The sequence below is a fragment of the Rhinatrema bivittatum genome, chromosome 8, assembly GCF_901001135.1.
Source record: "Rhinatrema bivittatum chromosome 8, aRhiBiv1.1, whole genome shotgun sequence".
NCBI classification, from domain to species: Eukaryota; Metazoa; Chordata; class Amphibia; order Gymnophiona; family Rhinatrematidae; genus Rhinatrema; species Rhinatrema bivittatum.
Window position 1 is genome coordinate 110,382,879 of NC_042622.1, and position 23,946 is coordinate 110,406,824.

At 44.6% G+C, this 23,946-nt stretch overlaps 1 protein-coding gene across 7 annotated transcripts in view; it reads right to left on the reverse strand.

The window, feature by feature from the left end:
* Nucleotides 1-23,946, reverse strand: part of GAPVD1 (GTPase activating protein and VPS9 domains 1) — a 223,688-nt gene that overhangs the window by 90,768 nt on the left and 108,974 nt on the right. For 5 of the 7 annotated variants that reach the window (XM_029610986.1, XM_029610985.1, XM_029610984.1 and 2 more), the window contains 2 exons: nt 20,467-20,554; nt 4,119-4,196 (listed from right to left, as the gene is read on the reverse strand). In XM_029610986.1, the coding sequence (XP_029466846.1) occupies nt 4,119-4,196; nt 20,467-20,554 (166 nt within the window). Of the gene's footprint in view, nt 1-4,118; nt 4,197-9,029; nt 9,560-20,466; nt 20,555-23,946 lie in introns of those variants that run through there. The other 2 variants (XM_029610989.1, XM_029610988.1) reach the window with 2 other exon arrangements.

Genomic DNA, 23,946 nt, shown 5'->3' on the forward strand with positions numbered 1-23,946 from the left:
ATTTGCGTCCTTCAAATTCAAAATGGGTGGGAAGGACCCCTCTTTTTTGGGGACTACGAAGTAAATGGAATAATGCCCTTTTCGCTGCTCCGCCTGAGGAACGAGGGTGATGGCTCAGAGTTGCAGAAGACATCTTGTACTGCCTGTCATTTCTCTTCGTAACCGCACAGGGAGAACAGAAACCTCCCCGGAAGGCGATGTGCAAAATCTAAAGCTTAGCCTTGATTTATCACAGTAAGGACCCACTGGTCCGACATCACCTTGACCCACTCCTCGTAAAACAGGGACAATCTGCCCCCGACAGCTGAAACAGAGGAATGGGTCGGCGTCCCTTCATTGGGAAGACTTGGCCCCAGATGCAGACTGGGTATCCTTGGTTCTGCTAAAGCGTCGGCCACGAAAGGGCTGAGAACAGGACTGTTGGCGACTGGACGCTTGCTGAAAGGAAGAAGCTGGAGCTCTGGATGGACGAAACCTCCGATTCCCTCTGAATCCTCTGGCAGACGGTGAACCTTGTTCTCCCCCAGGGATTGAATCATATCATTGAGGTTCTTGCCAAAAAGCAATTTACCCTTGAAAGGCAACGACCCCAGGTGAGCCTTGGAGGAAACATCCGCCAACCAGTTTCTAAACCACAGGAGCCGACGAGCCAAGACTGCAGACACCATGGATCTGGTCAAAGTCCATAACAGATCATAAAGTGCATCCGCACTATAAGCGAGCGAAGCTTCCAGATGCCCTGCTTGCTGTGCTTCTGCATCGGAAAGCAACAGTACACAATAAGCAATCAGATGTCCGATCTTGTAAGAATTTATTATATCGAAACCAATGTATGCAAATGTGCACATTTGCATACATTGGTTTCGATATAATAAATTCTTACAAGATCGGACATCTGGTTGCTTATTGTGTACTGTTGCTCTCACGGCTTTATTAAGCAACCTTCCTTGCTGCTTTTTCAGTCTGCATCGGAAAGACCAGAATTAGCCTGTAACTGCTGAACCCAGCGAAGGCCCGCTTGTAAGGCAAAATTGCTGCACATAGCTGCCCACACTCCCAGTGCCGAGGCTTCAAAACTTTTCTAGAGCTGCAGCTCCAACTTTCTATCCTGCATGTCCTTCAGGGCTGTAGCACCTGTAACCGGGATTATGGTCTTTTTGGTGATTGCAGACACCGCCGCGTCCACCTTGGGCACCCGCAGTATGTCAATTGCTTCCTCTGGAAGAGGATATAGCTTATCCATAGCCTTGCTAACTTTCAATCCCAGATCCGGGGTATCTCATTGTCTATATAGCAAGTCCGTGGCAGAAAAATGAAAAGGAAAGGAAGTAGCCGGGCCCCTCAGACCCAACAACACTAGGTCCATGGCCCTTAGCCTGTACTCCTCTGGCGGCCCATCTATGCCTAGCTCTCCGAGTATGGCAGGGATAAGCGGAGCCAACTCCTCCCTCCTAAACAGACGGACCACCTTAGGGTCATCTCCTTCCACAACATGAGAGCCTCGTGCTGGATCCTGTGGATGTTGATCAGGGTCTGTATCCACCCCCATCGGAGGCTTGCCCTGTGGGTCCTGGTCCCCTGGGTCCGTATCGGTCTGATGAGCCCCTGTATGCAAAGGGCGCTTAGCTTTGGAGGACCCAGAGACTCCTTTAGACTTAGATCGCTTTCGAGAAAGAGATTTAAGACCACTAGAGGAAGTTTTACTCCCAGCCAGCAGCTTTCCTTCCCTCCTGGCTTTAAAAGCCTTACGGAGAAATAAAATAAACTGAGGAGGAGGAGGAAGAGGAAGAGGAGGAGGAGGAGTCAGAAGCCCCCTCGGGGCTATCCTCCGTTGCAGGTGAGAGAAGCTGTAAAGGTTCACTCCCTCCAGGAAACCCTGGCTGAGGAGAGAGAGGAGGCGGGAGAATCCCCTCCCCCATAGCTGCATGAGTTGCTGATCTAAAAGACTCTAAAGTGAGCACGGGAACGGATCTGCCTCAGCTGATCTCGGTGCAGCTAACACTGAAGGAGCTCGGGCAGCCTTGCCTTTAACCATTTTCGCAGCCCCGGAGGATCCCTCCCTCCCTCCCCGGGAAGACACGCCGAGCACAGCCCCTCCCGAGAAAGACGCGCGCAGGCCAAGCCACATGCGCAGAAAGCAGACGAGCACGGCATTGGGCAGCAGGCCTGAGAAATCTAAAATGCAATTCTGTAAAAAATAGAAAAATAATCGCGTTCCGCCCAAGTGCAGAGTCAGGGAGGGAAGAGAGAGCCGCAGCTCCGGTGACCATGACAGAAAAAAACTTTAAAAAAAAAAAAAAGTAAAAAAGTTTTACAGACCGAAATCTCTCTAAAACTCACAGAACTCACTACTCTAACTGCAATGAACAATCAGCACAGACTGCAGGCCTTGCACCTCCATCTGCTGGAGACAGAGAAATACTGCCGGACTGTAGGTGGCACCATCCTATATAAGGCGGAGTTTTGTTTTGAAAACTTCTCTGTCACCATCTGCTGGGGGGGGGGGACCCAGGAGTCTGAACTGATCTGGGAACGTACAGGGAATTTTGAGATGTTTAATCTTATATTGGATCATTATTTCAAGATCCACTAAGTTTACTTTGCTAACTTTGCTGTGTCCATTTATCCAAATTCCACACTATTTTCAATTCCATGTACAGCTATCTAGATCATCATATTATATGCTGCTGTATGGTAATGATTTATATGCATGTGCACCTGGAACCAGCAGACTTCCCAGACCAGCCATAAAGAGCAAAAAGGAGTCCAAAAACATAAGAACATGCCATACTGGGTCAGACCAAGGGTCCATCAAGCCCAGCATCCTGTTTCCAACAGTGGCCAATCCAGGCCATAAGAACCTGGCAAGTACCCAAAAACTAACAGGCGGATTTTAAAAGCCCTGCTCGCGTAAATCCACCTGGATTTACGCGAGCAGGGCCTTGCGCGCCGGCGCGCCTATTTTCCATAGGCCGCCGGCGCGCGCAGAGCCCTGGGACGCGCGTAGGTCCCGGAGTTTTTGGAAGGGGGGCGTGTCGGGGGGCGGGACCCAATGACAGCGTTTCGGGGCGGGACCGGGGGGCGTGGTTTCAGCCCGGGGCATTTCGGGGGCGTGGCCACGCCCTCCGGAACCGCCCCCGGGTCGAGTCTCGGCGCGCCAGCAACCCGCTGGCGCACGTGGATTTAAGTCTCCCTCCGGGAGGCGTAAATCCATGCATAAAGGTAGGGGGGGTTTAGATAGGGCCGAGGGGGTGGGTTAGGTAGGGGAAGGGAGGGGAAGGTGAGGGGAGGGAATGGAGACAGGCTGCGCGGCTCGGCGCGCGCCGGCTGCCCAAAATCGGCAGCCTTGCACGCGCCGATCCAGGATTTTAGAAGATACGCGCGGCTACGTGCGTATCTTATAAAATCCAGCGTACTTTTGTTTGCGCCTGGTGCGCAAACAAAAGTACGCGGACGCGCTTTTTTTAAAAATCTACCCCTAAGTCTATTCCACAATACTGTTGTTACTAATAGCAGTAGCTATTTTCTAAGTCAACTTAATTAATAGCAGGTAATGGACTTCTCCTCCAAGAACTTATCCAATCCTTTTTTAAACACAGCTACACTAACTGCACTAACCACATCCTCTGGCAACAAATTCCAGAGTTTAATTGTGCGTTGAGTGAAAAAGAACTTTCTCCGATTAGTTTTAAATGTGCCACATGTTAACTTCATGGATTGCCCCCTAGTCTATTATCCGAAAGAGTAAATAACTGATTCACATTAACCCATTCTAGATCTCTCTTGATTTTAAACACCTCTATCATATCCCCCCTCAGCCGTCTCTTCTCCAAGCTGAAAAGCTAATGGAATAGTGCAGGGCTGGCCAATTCCAGTACTTGAGAGCCACAAACAAGCCTGGTTTTCAGAATATCTATAATGAATATGTATGAGATGGATTTGCATGCAAGGCCTCCAGTGTATGCACATTTATCTCATGCATATTTATTGTGCATATCCTGAAAACTGGCCTGTTTGTGGCTCCTGAGAGTTGAAGTTGGCCATCCCTAGAATAGTAGGGTCCCAGAACAAAGACGAGAATGAACAGAAAAATAAGATAGGGCAGTATGTTCACAAACCTTGCATAAAAAACCTATCAGGCCCCAGGTCATCTTTATCTTTGTCTTGTTTCTCTTTCTTCCTGAAGGGGATAGGAGCTGCAAAATGAATATTTGATGTTAGTAATTTGATATCTACAGTGCTCTCTTTTTGGGGAAACAAAAAAAAAAAAAAGGTTCCAGTACTCATATGCAGGATGCATGTTTTTATTTGAGGGACCACAGGGTAAATTAAGCAGGTGGAAGAACTCTGTACTGGAGAGTATCCCCTGAAAAAAAGCCCTCAATATCTATAGAGAACAGCAAGTGACAAGGAGGCAGTTCCTCCAGACTTCTTGGTATGTCAAGATTTTTAAATACGGTTACATCTATCTTTTAAAGTATTGATCTTAACCAAAAATGAACATAACCGCTATGCATAGATTGTCATTTTTAAAAATAAAAACATAGCCCACTATAAATGTGCTTATTGCCCTTTGTACATGCCACTGGATTTTGTAGTCTAAATATCCAATTAAAAAAACATTGCTAGCAAATGTTCCAAGAACAGAAAATGAACTACTACTTCCCCTCCTTGACCTGGTACTTTTCTTATTTATTAAAAATCTCATATTCCGCAACTTCCATACGGATAGCATTCAGTGCGGATAACATGGGAATAGTCAAAAATATTATTGTGGTCTTACAGCACTACAACTGCTATAGAAATTCTAACATTTATTTATTCATTCTTATTAATTGCTCAAGCAGGGAAACCCTGACTGATGCAGTGTACAAATTAAAACAAATTAATATACAACTAATAAATCATAATAAAACAAAAAAACAAATCATACATATTAAAATTTAAACTCAAATAAAATTAATTAAAAATGCCTACTCTGGGTCAAAAAATTATAACATATGGCTCACAGATCTAACATGGAAAAAGTCAAGATTTCACCCTCTTCCCAAAGAGCAGAGAGTTTAACTCTATCCGCAACTCTCTTGGTGCTGAATTCCACAGTTTGGGGCCTATAACCGAAAAAAGCCTCTTCCTAATTGTGCTTCTCGATACCTCCTTAATTGTTGTACTTTAAATAAGATGCTGAATGGAGGAACTATAAGGAATGTATATAGCTGGGTGGCTGGTGGACTTGAGAATCGCCTGGTAACTGGCCTGCCTGGCATGAAGATGGCAGACCTCACGCACCACCTAGATAGGATTTTAAATGATGCTAGGGGGTATCAGACTGTCGTGGTACATGTGGGCACTGACATAGGAAGATGTGGAAGAGAGATTCTGGAAGCCAAATTTAGGATTTTAGGTAGAAAGCTGAAATCCAGAACACAGAGTAGCATTCTCTGAAATGCTCCTTGTTCCATGTGCAGGTCCCCAAAGGCAGGCAGAGCTCTGGAGTCTCAATACATGGATAAGACGATGGTGCAACGAAGAGGGATTCAGTTTTGTAAGAAACTGGCCAACCTTTTGGGGAAGCGGTGTCTTTTCCGAAAGGAGGGGCTCCACCTTAACCAAGGTGGAACTAGGCTGCTGGCGCTAACATTTAAAAAGGTGATAGAGCAGCTACTAAACCAGAGCAAGAGGGAAAGCAGTCGCTCAGCAGTGAGGGAGATATTTTTCATAGCATACTAATGAAACAGGAGAATTAGGGCATCCCAGCAGAGAGGTTCCAATAAAAGCAAAAGCAGTCCATGTGCCTATAAATAAACCTCCTGAGTTAAAAAATTCCAAATTATCCCTGTTATCTGAAAAGCAGGTTGTTAATACAAACAAAAAAAACCATACTTTGAAACATCTGTATGCAAATGCCAGAAGCCTAAGAAGATGGGAACGTTAGAGTGTATACCACTAAATGAAGAGGCAGATATAATTGGCATCTCAGAGAATTTGTTGGAGGATAACCAATAGTACAGTGATATACCAGGGTACAAATGATACTGCACCCCTGCACCTTACCCCAGAGATAGCCCAAAGCCGCTACCTGGAACCTCAGAGTGTTAAATGGCAGTCCCTTGACTAGACCCTCCTGTAGAAAGGAGAAAATATGCGACACCATAGCCTGAATAGGCTGCAATCCGTTAACAGTACACCAGGACTTGAAGACCCTCCCAATTCAAACATATGCCAAGGATGTAGAAGGTAACCTGGCCTGCAATAAGGTGGTAATAACTGCTTTGGACAATCCTCTCTATCTCAGTCACCTCCTCTCAAAAGCCAGCCACAAGACAGAAGTGAGTCGCCTGATCCAAAAGCATTGGGAGAATATTTAGAAAGATGGCCGAACCTCAGTGGCTCCTCTATGGCCATGTTGATCATATTTGCGAACCATGGTCAATGTGGCCACCCTGGAGCTACCAGAATCACACTGCCTGGATGTTTCACTATCCGCCGTAACACCTTGTCCACCAGAGGCCAAGGAGGGAGGACATGGCAGAACCAGAGCATAGACTCCTTCCTGCACCACATTCTCTTCAGCGGCTGTAAAAACGAGATGCCTTGGTATTCTGTCTGGTCACCATTAAATCCATATGGGGAAACCCCAATTTCCTGTGAATGAGACGCATTGTCGCATCCAACAGCACCCACTCGCTGGGGTCTTAATTTTCATTGACTGAGAAAATCCGTCTGCAATTTGTCTACCCCAGCGATGTGAGATGTCGCCAACCACTCCAACGCTGCTCTGCCCAGATAGACTCCCGGGCCCCTCGAGCTACCGCCTGACAGTTGATGAAGGCCACAGTTATTGTATTGTTCGACAAAACCCATACTGGATAGTCGCGTAACCGTAACAGAAAGGCAAGTAATGTGAAATGCACCCTTCGTCTCTAACTGACTGATAGACCAAGAGGCTTTCTGTTTTGACCACTGGCCATGTGCCGACTGATCCTGACACACTGTCCTCCGCCAATCCAGAGAGGCTAGCATCAGTGGTTATCACCCATTTCAGAACATCCAATTCCACACCATGCTTGAGATTGGTGAGAATAGGCCACCATGAAAGACTATCCCCTGCCGTCCCCTTCTAGAGGAAAGGGAAGATGAAACTCCTCTAATAATGGATTCCAGTGGGAAAGAAGAGCCCACTGAAGAGCCCACATATGTGCGAATGCCCAAAGCACTAGTTCCAATATCAATGCCAAAGAGCCCAGGATTTTGGGCACTGAAAGCCCAAGCAGGTATCAAACCTGACCCTGCAATTTCAGCAATCTCTCCTCCTATGAGAAACACTCTCCGTGCCAGCATGTCGAACCGAGCTCCCAAATACTAGAGTCTGAGAGGGGACTAAAAATGGCTCTCTACCAGATTCACCACCCATCCCAGAGACTCCAAATGCATCAGAACCCTCCTTACTAAAGAGGTCCTCTGATTTTGCACGAATGAGCCAGTCATCAATATACGGATGCACAACACACCCTCCATTTGTAATGCGGTCGCCGCCACCACCACCATCGTGAAGGTATGTGGTGCTGTTGCCAATCCAAAAGGAAGGGCCTGAAACTGAAAATGTTCCCCCAGTGTCATGAACCTCAGAAATCTCTGGTGCAATGACCTGATGGCTATATACAGATATGCCTCTGTCAAGTCGAGAGATGTCAAAAACTCCCCTTAACGTACTGCTGCTATGACTGACCTCAGAGTCTCCATGTGGAAGTGAGAAGCCTTGACAGCCAAATTTCCAGTCTTCAAATTCAAAATCAGATGAAACGTCCCTTGCTTTTTTAGAACCATGAAATAGATGGAATACCTTCCTGTTCTTTGCTCCTCCCAAGGAAGAGGCACTATAGACCACTAGATGCCGTAAGCAGTCCACCATCCTTTGAACAGCTTCCTGCTTGGCATGAGAAGCATAAGGGGAAACCACATAAGCGTCTCAAACCGGACAAGCAAATTCTAACGCATAGCCATCTTTAATCGCACTTAGGATCCATTGGTCCGATCTAATTTTGGTCCACTCCTTGTAAAAGAGCACCAAGTGCCCTTTGACAGCAGGAACTGAAGAGAGAACCATCCTCGATTTATTGTGAGGACTTCACACCTCCTGTACCCATACCCTGGGTTGTTTCAGGATGGTTTCTAACCACCCCGAAAGGACTGACCCCAGGACTGTGGTCCGACTGCGGTCTGCCTCTGAGGCCCCAAAGAACCTTTAGCTTGCCAAAATCTCTTACCTCGAAATTGAGCCCGAACAGAAAAAAAACCAGCCTGTCCCTAGACTTCTTTTCTGGTAACTTATGAACTTTGGATTCTCCCAGATTCTTCATTATCTGTTCCAAGTCCTCTCTGAACAAGAGAGTTTTTCCTTAAAAGGAAAAACTCCAAGCTGAGACTTGGATCAAACATCCGACCAATTCTGTAACCACAATAAGCTAGCCAATACTGCAGATGACAATCTTGGAAGATGTCTGGATCAGGTCTTATAGAGCATCCACCCCATACACCACAGCCGCTTCTAAGCGTTCAGCCTGCTGTGCTGCCGGTCCCGACACAGCCTGCATCTCTTGCAACCTTTGAAGCATTCTGCATAAAACTACTGCAAATTGCAGCCCGTATGCCCAGAGCCAACCCCTCAAAAATCTGCTTGAGGTGAAGCTCTACTTTATGTTCTTTCACATCCCTCAGAGCAGCTACCGGAATAGGGGTCTCCTTTGTGACTGCTGACATGGAAGTGTTGACTAGGGAGTCCTAAAAGCTCGTCATCTCTTTAGACAATGGATAAAGCTTTGCCATAGTTCTGCCAACTCTTAAGCCAGACTCTGGAGCAATGTTCCCTCTAAGGAGTATGTGTGCGCATATTTTATCATCGTGTAAGGGACAATTTTTTAAAATGACAATTTCTGAGCACCAATATTAGCATTGAATTTCTATACATAGCACAAAGAAAAATATATCATAACTGATTTAATGTATTGTTTATTTAATGTTTATTACATTCTGTTTCACTGGAAATTCAAACAGTTTCTCTTCTGACCTTTTCTGTTTTCCATTGGTTATATACTATCAATATTGATAGTCTGTCCAGAATTTAAAAAGATTCTAATTCTCATCAAATAGTCCAAATGTTTAGCATCTAAGCGATTTCTAGATTTTTTTTTTTAACACTATTTATTTTAAACCACACAGAACAAAATGTGAACAATACATCCAATCTCTTATCGTTTCCTGCAATACAATCAAGACCGGCACCCCAAAACATAGCAAGACGCCCCAATGTACAAAGATAAGGCCCCCAGTCTCTTTTATAAACGTCCGCTTTGTCTTCTAACTGCAACGTAAGCTTTTCCATCCACGCAATTTCCGTAACCTTGCTTCTCCAACAGTGAAGAGAGGGAATCTGCTTCCACATCTGAGCCACCGTCAAACGTGCCGCGTGGAGATCTCCCACCAGTCTTCGATGACCTCGCACACTGAACCTGTTCAGCCAACGGCCCAGTAGATATAACGCTGGATCAGGCTCCAAAAACTGAGAACATATGGTTAATATGCACTCTATAATGCCCGCCCAGAAATCCTGTATCTTCCGACACCCCCATCACATATGAAAATAAGTTCCTTCTTCCCACATCCCCTCCAACACTCTGTTCCAATATCACTAAATTTAGAAAAAAAAACCAGGCATGCGATACAGCCTACATACCAACCTATAATGCAATTCTTGCCCTTTACAAAAAATTGTAATTCTGCGAGAGTGTTTCCAAATAGACTTCCAATCCCTACTATCCCAGACTTCATTTATAACTACATTCCATTGTTCCATCAGACGAGGAGAGGTATCAGAATCCCTCAGTTTGTTTCTAAGAGAAATGTAAAGTACTGAAAACAAGTGGTGGGGCCTGCAAGTACAACATATCACCCCCTCCTCCGAGATAAAATTGATACTGATCAAGTAGTGTCTCTACGTAATTGCAGGTAAAGATAACGAGTGGCAGAAGGAATATCGAAGTCTCCCATCAGTTCTGTAAAAGACCGTAACCAGCCATCCTCCACCAACTGACCCAAGTACCTCAATCTAGCCGTTACCCAACGTTCCATGTCTGGGAAAACGTGCATTGTGAAACCTGGGGGTTACAGAACAAAGAGGTCATACAGGATTTGAGACCCTCTGGAACAGCTAGAGAGCGCTAAACCACCCTCCAAACCCAAATCTAAAAGAAGGTGTCATCTATCGAATTTTACTTTGAATGCATGATTTCATTTAGATAAGCGCAAAGCTTTTTCTTCATGACGCCAAAATCAATCCTCTCGCTCCTGCACTCTATCCTTTATTTGCAATAAGTGATATGCTAACTCTTTAGGATGGTCAAAAATATATTTTTTTCAGTATTTCAATTTATTTGGTATGAGTAAAGATTGAATTAAATAGACATTCACGCTGAGTTAATGCACGGGTTAACATTTGTAGCACAGTATGTGGCCACCACTTTATAATAAACAGAATATAAATATGTTTGGCACAATAAGATAGACGCGATTTTTTAGTATGCATAGCCATCTTTTTATAGTCGTTTCGTCAGTTTTTTTGTTTTGTTTTGTTTGCCTTTTTTTTCCATGACCTTTTTGCTGAACCGCTATGCCATTAGTCTTTATAAACGTTCACTTAAAAAAAACGCACTACTTTGCTAAGTTTTCTATTCATATCACTCACTCAGCGGTCACTTGTTTAAGTTATAAACAACTTCATTCAATATATGTCACGAGTTTATTCATTTTTCAAACGGTACTAAATAGAGATCCTTTTGCGCTCATGTTAATGATAGCCGCACAAATCACAGTTGGTCATCACCCTTCATTCTTGTCTTATTTAATACTCGGTATACATGTGTTCATTTTTTAAATTTCCAGCATACTGTCGATAATAATGGTTAGCCTCGTAGTCTAGTTTAAGTGGATTATTCCTTCGATATTATTTTTGCTATTTTTTATCCACATTTCTAATTTATGTTTAGGGTTTTAGTTCACTCTATATTCAACACAATGGTTTTCAATATCGTCATAACATTTTTTCACTTATTTATTTTTACATTTTCATACCATATTTATTATATTACATTAGCTTTCACTGTTTAAATTATTTTTAGTTTATATGTCTTTTTTCTATTTTCCATATGTGTCATTCCAATTTTTGTTTGTGACCATTATATAGTTTTTATTATTTATTGCAGAAACATCTGACCACTAGATCAGTATATGCAAACATTTGTGAATGCTTGTGACACTCAGCCAATTGTTGAACATTATATATAAGGTAATATGCATTGTGCCAACATTATCTTCAATGCTGTATTTTGAATGTATCTTTGTCTGCATCATTTTAAGTGTTCGTCAAATTTTGTGTTACCTCTTTTCACACATTTTAATGGTTTTATTTATTTTATTTATTATTTAAATTTCGTATGTCCTGTATTGTTTACACGATTATATTTATTCATTTTAGCCCCTGAGGCAGCCCCAGTGGGGGCGAAACTCCAGCCAGAGTCGGGCAGATACATAAACTATTGGTCTCCATTTCAATAAAAGACCGTAACCAGCCATCCTCCACCAACTGACCCAAGTACCTCAATCTAGCCGTTACCCAACGTTCCATGTCTGGGAAAACGTGCATTGTGAAACCTGGGGGTTACAGAACAAAAAGGTCATACAGGATTTGAGACCCTCTGGAACAGCTAGAGAGCGCTAAACCACCCTCCAAACCCTTACAGAATGGGAAATAATCTTATGATCTCTTAGTATTGCCCGTAGGCAAGGAGAGGATGATGGCAGGTGTAATAATGTTGCTAAATTACAGCCCCTTGCCACCTCCTTGTCAATCTCTGTCCAAGCCTGAGAAGGGTCAGCTCCTGCCCATTCCCGTAAACATACTAAACAACATGCCCAGTTATACCACTGAAATTCAAGGAGGCCCAGTCCTCCTGTGTCCTTATGTTTACCTATCACAATATACTTTAACCAGGCTGGCCTGCCCTGCCATATAAAACTAGTAACCACACCCTGCAACTGCCGAAAAGTTATCAGAGAAATATCACGGGGCAGATGCATAAATGGATAAATTAAACGAGGCAAAATGACCATCTTTATCAAATTAACCCTACCTAGTAATGAAATAGAGAGATGAGCCCAGCTATCCAAATCTCTGTTAATTTTAGCGAACAAGGGGACATAATTGTCTTGATATAATTTAGCAAAATTCCTGGGTACCCAGAGGCCCAAGTATTTAAACCCAGTGTGTGCCACCTGAAATACATCCGCTCCCCCACCCCCCACCCCCAGCTCACTCTTCACTCCCCTCCCACGAACGATTTCAGACTTGTTGAAATTAATAGTGTAACCAGATAATGAATCATAAAAATCCAGTAAATGTCATAGTGCGGTCACCAAACTGTTTATCTTTGTTAAATAAAAATGTGTATCATCAGCATACAAGGAAATTTTGTGAGACATACCCCCCAGCGTAAATCCCTGAATATGTGCCGAACGCCATAGCGCTCGTGCTAAGGGCTCTATCACTAAGGCGAAGAAAAGGGGTGACAGGGGGCATCCCTGTCTCGTCCTTCTCTCTGTGTTAACTGGTACAGACAGTATCCCGCTCGTGACCACTCAAGCCCAAGTATTAGTATACAGTACTCGTATCCAACCCACAAAATCCGCAGGGAACCCAAAATGCTACAGCACAGTTAACAAAAGGCCAGGCCACCCTGTCAAATGCCTTGTCTGCATCAAGGGACAGAATCACAGCCTTCAATTTCTTTTTTGATGCCACCTGCAGAATATTAAATAATCGGGTATTACTGACTGATAGGCTGCCCTTTATAAAGTCAGTCTGCTCTGAGTGAACGAGATTGGGCATTAGATCTTCTATTCAGAGTTGCAGGATTTTAGCCAATAATTTAACATCTGTGTTAATTAATGAAATAGGCATATATGATGCACATTCCAAGGGATCCTTGGGTTTTTTATGTATCAATATTATGAGGGCCTCAGTCAAAGAACCCACCCATGCCCTAGGCATTCTTAAATAATTAGCACAACTGAGGAGCCAGTAGGTCCACTGATTTTTCATAAAATTCTACAGAATACCCATCGGGTCCTGGAATTTCCCCCCCTCCAGTATTAAGGCCTAGTATACCTTTTCTTCCCCAATAGGGGCCGGCAAAATATCTGCATCCTTCAGAGCCAGATGAGGTAAACCCAAGGACTGCAAAAATTCCTCTATGACCGGTCCTTCCGGACCCAGTGGGTACGATATAAATTCGTGAAAAAAAATAAATCAAGAAACTGTTTATTAATGTCCTCTGCAAGATATTTCACCACCCCCTGTCCATCTTGCATATCGAAAACAGGTGTGAAGTCCAATTTAGTCTCTCTCAATTTAGCTAATAAAGAACCAGATTTACCCCCATGTTCGTAGTATTTTTGTCTGGAGTAGCGCATTGCCCTTTCAAATTTTGTGACTTGTAGCTGTTTCGGTTTATCCCAAGCCAAAGTTAATTTTCTGAGAATTTTTTTTGGAGCCAGTCAATTTATGTTCCCCTTCCAAGGATTTAATCTGGGTTTCCAAAAGTGCTTGTTCTTTGTGCTGTTGGCAATTAACACAACTAGTGAGTGAGATAATGTCTCCCTGAACTACAGCCTTTAGGGCCTCCCATTTTACAGTAGGGTCAGTATTCCCAGGTGGATTATGAACTTGAAATCTTTGGATAGAATCCTTTATTTTAGCCTGAAAAACTTTATCCCCCAGCAAAGACATTCAACCACCAGGGACGGAAGGGCCTCTCTGATCACCAGGAAACCCCACATCAATAACTACTGCAATGTGATCTGAAATGGTGCATTTCAGAATATCCGCATCTACTACTGCGGCTGCTAAAGAGCCATTACATAGAAAATAATCTATACGGCTATAGGAGTGGTGCCTAGAGAAAAAAAAAAAGTATAATTCTGACTTCTAAGGTTCCACTCTCTCCACACATCAATCAAGCCCTATGTTTGTATCAGACTGGAGAGATCCCCTCTAATATCGCCACTGGACATATCCCCTCGGGATCTATCCAATTTTGGATTCAAGCACATATTCTAATTGCCCCCCCCCCCCCCCCCCCCCAACACAGATTGACACAACCAAACTCTAGCAGTACAGTACAGAGCTGAGTATGGAAATCAGACTGTCTGCTGTTTGGGCCATATACCACCATGAGCGTCAAAGCTTTCCCATCAAGGCGGCCCTCTAGAAGAACAGCGCCTGTCTGAATCACAACAAAAGTTATGTATCTGTAAAGGGCAATCCCTATGAATGAGAATACAGACTCCTCTGCTGTTTAAGGAATAAGACGCTGCGTACACCTGACCTACACAAGCTCTTTTAAATTTATGTTCACTGGCTAGCAGATATCTTTCCTGCAAAAACGTGACAGTCCCCTTGATTCATCAGATATTGCAGGATCCTAGTTCTCTTCACTGGAGAAGAAATACCTCTGACATTTAAGGAGACAATTTTGAAGTTATGTGGCATCTGACCAAACCATACAACATAAACCCATATACATGAAGCGGGTCCCTAACCTGCCAGTTACATGAAACTAATAGGAAAAAAAAACCTAGCTAGTCACCTGTGTGATTTTCCAAACTTTACTACCACATTCCCTAAAACAGCTAGAACAAATTCCCCAAACATCCAGCTAACCCACCCCCGGTCTCTGCTTAACCGTAACCACAACACTCCCATACCATCTCTCCCTGGTACCAAATACCCAGCCTTTAATCCTCCAACCCCTACCGCACCCAGTCCCCCTTGCCAAAAAAGAACATACATCACCCAAACCCTACTCCCCACCCTAAAACTTCCCCAGTCCATCCCTCCTAATCCCCTGTCCCTGTTCTGGTTGAACTGAACAGACCACAAACACTGCACCCCCCCTACGATAAACCCTGAGTAGCGATTGTCCCCTGAGACCCCAGAGTTATCCAGAGATCCCTGCTCCCAATCAGAACAAAAAAAACAACCCCAATTTGCACTTCCCACATTATAAAAACAAATCAAATTTAAACACAGTCCAAGAAAATGGATCAAACTTGTTGGCAGGAGCCAGGTAAAACTTCACTTTTGCCTAGAAATCCCATGCCATCCGCGGCTCAGCACAGGCAGTATACCACATGGGCCCTGCGTTGCCCCATCTCACTGAACAGGAGCTCCATAAAAAGAAAACTCTCCCGTTACTTCCCTCGCGCATTGACACAAAGACAATAGTACAAAAAGAAAACAAGCCACCCTTCCCCCCCCCCCCAAATCAACCCCATTCTTCCTTCTCTGAGGAGTCACGAGTTCTTTTTTCTTTTTGAATTCCGCTCCCCGTGCCAGCTAGGTCAAAATGGTGCCCCATACACCCAATATGGCCCTGATGTAGTCAGTTTTCCTCAGTCTTCAGATCTGCTGACTGAGTCGAAGAACTTCTGCCTCAGACTCAAAAAAATGAGCATGACCATTTAGCATGACTTTCAAGCAGGCTGGATAACCCTTATCATGAAGGGACTTTTTAACAGCCATAAACGCCACTCTTTTTTTTTTTTTGGCATCAGTTGAGAGTAGTCAGGGAAAGAAAATGCCCTGCGATTGACAAATGGGATCTCCTTTTGTTGTCTCGCTTGCTCAAAAACATGGGCTTTGTCAAAGTAATAATGAAATTTAATAATAAGCACATGAGGCCGAGCTCCAGCTGCAGGGAGAGGCACCAACGCTCTGTGCGCTCTTTCAATTATAACTAGATCATGCTTAGTTTGTAGGCCCAAACACCTCGGGCAGCATTTGCCAAACATCCAACAGGGTCTTTACCCTCAGCTGCTTCAGGAATCCAGACGACCCGAATGTTTTTCCTTCTCCCCTGATTCTCCAGGTCATCTAATTTCTCTGTTGCCATGGTAAGCTTTCTCTCCAGCATGTCTATTTTTGAGCTCGTGCTCATTAGAGAAAGTTCAAGGTCATCTACTTGTCCCGTCTCCTCCTGCCAAGACGCATTATCTTGCACGGAGGAGACTAATTGTGTAACTTTCTCGACAACCACTCCCAGTTTAGAGTTAATACTTGCAGTTATCTTATCAGAGAATTTGTTGAACATAGCCTGCAGTGATTTCATGGTGTTGAGAGGCATCTGCAGCAGCGGCCATTCCTCATCTGAAGCACAGTTGTCATTCCCTTGTTGGACGATCCTCCTCAGTTTCCTTAGATTTTTGTCGTCTTGCCTTTTTAGCAGCTCAAATATCCGGGAGAGACTTCTTGGACATCTTAACACAAGACCACGCCGACTGGTGGGTGTAGAGTTAGGATGAAATCGGATTAATGGAGCCGGACACCGGGAGCTCTGCCTGAATACGTCCTACCCCTAGGCTGCCATCACATGACTCGCGATTTCTAGATTTTGTTTTTATACTGTTCATTAGACTAAATCCTCCTTCACACTCAGCACTAGAAGCCTGGAATGTGCCACAAATATCCAGAAGTAAAAATACGTCCCTGAACGGATCCTGTTATTTAGAAAATGTAACTATATCTGAAAATGTATTTACTGTTCTAGTTTCTGGATACTGGTTACAAAGATCCTTTTGAAGGGATTTGTAATCCCTTTTCAACAGAAGGCAGTATCTGATGGCAAGCCTATTTATCTGCTCAAGTCTATAAATAATTTTCTAGATTCGCAGGTGTAGAGAAACAGTCTGTGTCAAAACACTGACCAATCTTTTAATTCTTCATCTGGAAATAGACTGTCCATATGGCCACATGTCCACTGGGTGAATATAATTATTGATTTTGTGTTAACTGAAAATTGAAATGAAAAGAGCAGATTACGTGTGTCTGCGTGGAAATGTGAATTGTCTCCAAGACCTAAGTTTTTTGATTTTTGTAAACAGAAAAGCCTCGACAGTTGAAAGTACACTTTGCAGAATTTTACACAAATCCACAAGTTCAGCTAGAACTTTATTAAGTATTGTGATTGCAACATGGTGGTCTGTACTTTGTAATTTTTTAAGACAATTATTTATGAACAGGATCATCGTCTTCAGCAACTTGTTGGCAGTATTCCACTAATACATTTTCCAGTGGAAAAAAAATCATGATTTAAAACTCCAGGGAGGAAGACTCAGAACCAATGTCAGGAAGTATTTCTTCATGGAGAGGGTGTTGGATGCCTGGAACGCCCTTCTGGAGGAAGTGATGAAGACCAAAACTGTGAAGGATTTCAAAGGGGCGTGGGATAAACACTGTGGATCCATAAAGTCTTGAGGATGTGAAGAGAAGAGGCATGGGGGGGTGGCTTGCAGGAATGACGGCTACTACCTGGTGATTAATACCCTTAATTCAATAAACATACACACGGTTAATGCAACTCCAACATTGCTCTATGCTTCAACGGCAAGAGGAAATGTGGGAAAAAGGATTTGCATTCACAAATAAGCGTGGGAGTAGCTTGCTTGTTGCGGCGGTTACTACCCCGAACCAATCAAGCCTGATACTTCACTTTGAATACATAAACAGCGCAGCTCACTGCTTCAAAGGCAGGAGGGAATGAAGTAGAGTATTTATATTCAGGCAACAACCCACAAGGACTAAATTGCACAGGCTGGATAAACAAATAAGCGTGGGAGTAGCTTGCTTATTGCCACGGTTACTACCCCTAACCAATTAGGCTTGATACTTCACTTTGATGCAACTCCAGCACTGCTCTCTACATCAATGGCGGGGTGGAAGGAAATTAGAACCAAAACGTTACCAATAAGGGCCCTGACCTCAGCGGTCAGTGTAACAGATAAGTATGAGAACAATAAGTGTGAAAGCTTGCTGGGCAGACTGGATGGGCAGTTTGGTCTTCTTCTGCTGTCATTTCTATGTTTCTATGTAGTTCTTAATCAAAGCATTTATTGCAAAATGTCTGGACATCCATCTGATTTCATTTAGTGGTCTAAATGCAATCACATCTTCCTCCGCAACTTTGGCAAATTCTTCAAGTTTTGCCCGCTTAACAGATGGTCTGCAGAAAATTGTGTAAATAATTCTTAAAGTCTCTATTTCCTTCATCAAGAGTATCTTTCCAAACATCATCTATACCTAGATCCTCACGATGTACCACACAATGTTGCTCTGATAAGTGTGGCATGGACTGGCACAAAACAGCAGCTACACCTTTTCATTTGCCTAGCATGACTGATGCTCCATCCGAAGTAAACATTATCATCTAGTTCAAATTTAACTCATTTTCCATATAAAATTGTTGAATAGCCCCAAAAATAGACAAACTTTCACAAGTTATTAATTTAATGATTTTCTAATTTCATTTAATACATTAGTTCTGATAGCTGAATTAATATACTGGATAAGCTCGAAGGCGTAATTCTTACTTCTCCAACTTTCTGATATTTTCACATATTTAGCAACATGGTCGTGAATATCCTGGACTGATAACATTGAAGAATTATTTTAACAGCAAGCAAAACATTGTCTATTAAAACCTTTACCTCTTCAGGTGTTGCTTGTTTTCACGGAGTGAGTTCTTTTCTATTTTCACGTTCATGTTTAGATTCTTATTTTTTTTCAACAATCCTCTGGATTGGTTTTTAAGCTTTGTGACTGAATCGATATGAAATTTCTGATGCAGATGTCATTTGAGATGGTCCACTTTCCGTTCAGGTCCATGTTTTTCCTGAGGTCCATTCGCTATTAGATCCAGGTTTAAAGCAAATTTTGCAGATAACACCATCTGTCTCCAAGTAACTAAAAATTTCTCCCAGAAGCACCTGCTGTCCAGCGCCATGCAATAAGTCTGTTTCAACAGAACATGCAGTCAACCACTCCATCTTAAATCCCAAACATTGCTTTTTAGATGTTACTTTAACTCTCTTCAGCTTGATGCTTAGACATGAGTAGAAATTAGAAAACTATTTTAAAATTTGAAAGAGTAAATAGCCGTTACCTATTTATCTGTTTCACTAATGATTTTATAAATCTTACGATTCTGTCACTCTTTTCGGGTACCAAAAGATTTTGTCAGTGGAAAAAGCAAAGAAAAAATCCACTCTTACTTAAAAGTTCATAAATCCACTCTAGCATAAATGTGTCGCTCTCTTTCTAAAAATAAATATTCACCTTCTCACAAACACCAGAGGCACACTGTAATCTTGCTCAGCATTTTTGCGAGCGACCATATAAAACATATGAGCGATGCTCAGCAAATGTATGAGCGATTGCTCATGCTCTCACCTTAGAGGGAACCATTGCTCTGGAGTGTCCCACTCCGAAACCACCGACTTCTTCACAGACTTATGAAAGGAAAAGCTTTTGCTGGTCCACAAAAACCATCCTCACAGGATCCGCTCCCTCCTTAGATACCTTGATCTCCAGCTCCTGAAGCACAAGTGGAATCAAAGGCCAGATTTCTTCTCTTTGGAAAAGGCATACCACCTTGGGATCAGCCCCCCTCGTCCACCGAAGCTACATTTGTTCCTCTGCCGGGTCTGCCGCAGCTGGCATCTGGTCTCTACCTGAGCAATCTCCCGTAGCAGCATCAAGATTATCTGAGTCCTCAGTATCCCCCTCCCCCAGTTACACCTGCTTGAGAGGAAAGACCCAGCACACAGCGAACGCTCCCCAAATTCTTTCGACTGGCACGGGGTTCTTCATGGGTCAAGTATCAACCCTGGATCAAGACCTGGACCTAGCATTCTCTTCTGCTGCTCCTTATGCATCAGCAAAAACTCCATGGAGAAAGCCTGGGATCCTTCCGAATCCCTCTCCAAGGGAAAATCCTCCAAATCCAAACCTCTCCTATCCAGGGGAAAATCTTCAACAGCAGAACCTCCACGATCCTCCTCTGATGGCCCTGCTGAAGAACACAATATAGCAGCCGTTCCCTCGCTGCCAAGGGAGACCACCGCGAGACCCTTGTCACCTTAGCAGTAGCAGAGGAAACAGGCCTCCCTGAAGTGCCTTCACAGCCTGTTACACAGTCCGAACACAGGCCTGAGAGATTTAGGTGCGGCAAGCTAGGGCCGCACATTGCTATCTTGCTGCACTGCACTCATCCTAGGGGAGTCAGAGAAGAGCCCTGCCCCAACCTGCACACTCAAATATTAAAGGTTGCTGCTAAAATTAACCACGAAGTCAGGTGTACGGTTAATCCCAGCCAGTCAGGAATTTATAACTGCTGAGAAAAGCCTTAGCACTTCGCTGAAAGCTGGTATTCTAGCATAGCAATATCACTGAATTAGTAGGTATCTAATATATATATTTCCTTATCAGTGATATTTTCTTTGTTTTGAAAAACTAAAATTTCAGAGATGTTCTGGTATTCAACTTGAGATGCTGAAGTTAAATGGTGGTTTCCAATTTACCTTTGGGCATTGCTGAAACAAAACGCTTTCTCCACCAGGGTTTGTTCCTGTCCGATTTCTCATCATCGCTGTCTTTTCGGTCTTCATTCTGGAAGGGCAAAGGAAAACTGGTTCTTACCTGCTAATTTTCATTCCTGTAGTACCATGGATCAGCCCAGACTGCTGGGTTATGCCTCCCTTCCAGCAGATGGAGACAGAAAAACTTGAAGGACACCCCTGTAGGTAGGATGCGCCACCTGCAGCCCCTTCAGTATAAACAATATCAAAGCAGAATTAAAGTGGTAACAGGAATCCAAAAATTTAAATTGTTAAACCAAATTTAGGAGACTCAACTATGTACAAAATGTGAAATCTTCATCCTGCTATAGTATGCCAGGAAAAAAAAAACGATAATCTGTCGAGCGGAATCAAAAAACCGGGCGGGCGTCAGGGCTGATCCGTGGTACTAGAGGAATGAAAATTAGCAGGTAAGAACCAATTTTCCTTTCCCTGTACGAACCCGGATCAGCCCAGACTGCTGGGAAGTACCCAAGCCGCCTTACATGGGGTGGGACCTAGAAAGCCCCGCTTGAAGCACACTACTGCCAAAACTCTCAGAGTCAGGAGCCCGAACATCCAAACGGTCATGCCGAGCAAAGGTATGCAAAGATTTCCAGGTTACCGCCCTACTGATCTCCTGAGGGGAAATCAACTGACTTTCTGCCCAGCACGCCGCCTGAGAACGGAGCGAATGAGCCTTAAGACCCTCTGGAACTACTCGCCCGTGACATGTATGCTGAAGCAATAGCATCCTTCAACCACCGGGCAATAGTAGCCTTGGAAGCTTTGTGCCCTTTCCTGGGACCGCTCCACAAGACAAAAAGTTGATCAGACAGGCGAAAATTATTAATGACCTCCAAGTAACGCATCAGCGCCCGCCTGACATCCAAACGCTTCAATTCACGAGCATGTGGAGAATTCTGATCCAAATCCGGGAACGCAGGCAACTCAACAGACTGGTTCACGTGAAAAGCCAATACAACCTAAGGCAGAAAGGACGGCACAGTTCTAAGAGAAACGCCAAAATCGGAAAATCTAAGAAAAGGTTCGCGACAAGATAGGGCCTGAATTTCCGAAATTCTCCAAGCCGAGTAGATAGCTACCAAAAACACCGTTTTGAGCGTAAGGTCCTTCAGAGTGATGCACCTGAGCGGTTCAAAAGGAGGTTCACACAATGTCTTAAGGACCAAATTCAAACTCCAGGATGGACAAACAGCTCGACATGGTGGATGCAAATGCTTAGCACCCCGAAGGAAACGAACCTCAACCGGATGAGCTGCTATGTTCACACCGTCCACCTTTCCACGTAAACATCCTAACGCCGCCACTTGAATCCAGAGAGAACTGAAAGTTAGCCCTTTTGCCAAACCCTCTTGCAAGAAGGCTAGAATGTGGACTATTGAGGCCTGCCTAGGGCAAACATTCGACCTACTACACAAGAGTCAAAAAATACAGACTCGGACATACGTAAGAGAGATGGAAGTTTTGAGAGCCCGTAAAGGAGTGGAAATCACCGAATCCGGATACCCCTTTCTTTCTCAACTGCCGCCTCTCATAAGCCAAGCCGCTAGACAAAAGCGATCCACCTGGTCGAAAAATACTGGACCCTGCTGCAGGAGATTCGGAAGATGACCCAGATGGAGCGGCCCATCCACCTCAAGGTTGAGGAGATCCACGAACCACAGCCTTTGAGGCCATTCCGGAGCAACCAGCACCACCACTTCCAGATGGCCGTCTATCCTTCTCAAGACCTTGCCTACCAGAGGCCAAGGAGGGAATGCGTAGAGCAGAATGTCACGAGGCCATGGGAGGACACGAGCATCCACCCCTTCCGCTCCGTGTTCTCTTCTGCGACTGAAGAAGCGCGGCGCCTTGGCATTACCTCGAGTCACTAGTAGATCCAAACGGGGAATCCCCCAGCGATGAGATATCAACGCGAATGCCTCAGACAGCTCCCATTCTCTGGGATCCAATCTCTGATGGCTCAGAAAATCCGCCTATACGTTGTCTACTCCGGCAATGTGTGAAGCTGCTATCCTGAGCAGATGAGTTTCTGCCCAGGCCATGAGCTCGTCTGCCTCCGCCACTACAGGGTGGCTCTTTGTGCCTCCCTGCCGGTTGATATATACTATCATTGTTGCGTTGTCGGAGAGCACTCTCACCGACAGATGATGAACCAGAGGCAAGAACTTCTGCAGGGCCAAGTGGACTGCCCTGGTCTTGAGATGACTGATGGACCATTGCGCTTCCTGCTGCATCCATTGGCCTTGGGCTGCCTGATATTGGCAAACTGCCCCCCAGCCGGAAAGACTGGCATCTGTCATTATAATAGTCCACTGAGGGACCTCCAGATCCATCCCCCATGACAAGTGTTCGTGGGTCAGTCACCAAGCTACGCTGGACCTGGCCGGATCCTGCAGGGGTAAGGAAAAGCTTCCGACTTGGGGTCCCAATGTGAGAGCAAAGCCCTTTGCAACGGCCTCATATGAGCGAAAGCCCACAAGACCAACTCCAGAGTAGACGCCACAGAACCAAGAACCTGTAAATAGTCCCATGCCCTGGGAACTGGCAGGGACAAGAGACGCCGAACTTGCAACATGAGTTTGTCTATCTGATCATGCATCAGGAAGACTTTCCCAAGCCAAGTATCGAATCTCGCCCCCAAAAAATCCAGGACCTGGGCGGGGGACAACTAGCTCTTGTCCGCATTGATGATCCAACCCAGAGCACAAAGTGTCTGCACCACCCTAGCGACCGCTGCCTCACATAGTTCCTTTGAATTCGCTTGAATGAGCCAGTCGTCCAAGTAGGGATGGACCAGGATCCCCTGGCGACAGAGAGCCGCCATCACGACCACCATCACCTTGTTAAATGTGCACGGAGCGGTCTCCAGCCCGAAGGGAAGTGCCTGAAACTGGTAATGCTTGCAGAGGACCATAAACTGGAGATACCGCTGATGGTCCTTCTGAACTGCAATGTGTAGGTACACTTCCGTCAAATTGAGGGACGCTAAAAACTCCCCTATGACGGAGTTTATTATGGAACGTAGCGTCTCCATACGAAAACGGGGCACGCAGAGCTCTGTTGACCTTCTTCAGATCTAAAATCGGACAGAAGAACCCTTCCTTCTTCGGAACCAGAAAATAAATTGAATACCTGCCGGTTCGAAGTTCGTTCAGAGGAACCGGAATGACCGTCCCGAGGTCCAACAACTGGCGAAGCGTGAGAGACACCTGGCGCCTTTTCTCCAGAGACCCACAGGGTGACACCAGAAATAGATCGCATAAGGGACGAGCAAAATCTAAGGTGTAGCCGTGTTCTATAATGTTTAGAACCCAATGGTCTGACTTTATTTTGACCCACTTCTCGTAAAACAGGGACAGCCGCCCCCCAACGACCGGAACAGGGGAGTGGGTCGGCGTTATTTCATTGGGAGGACTT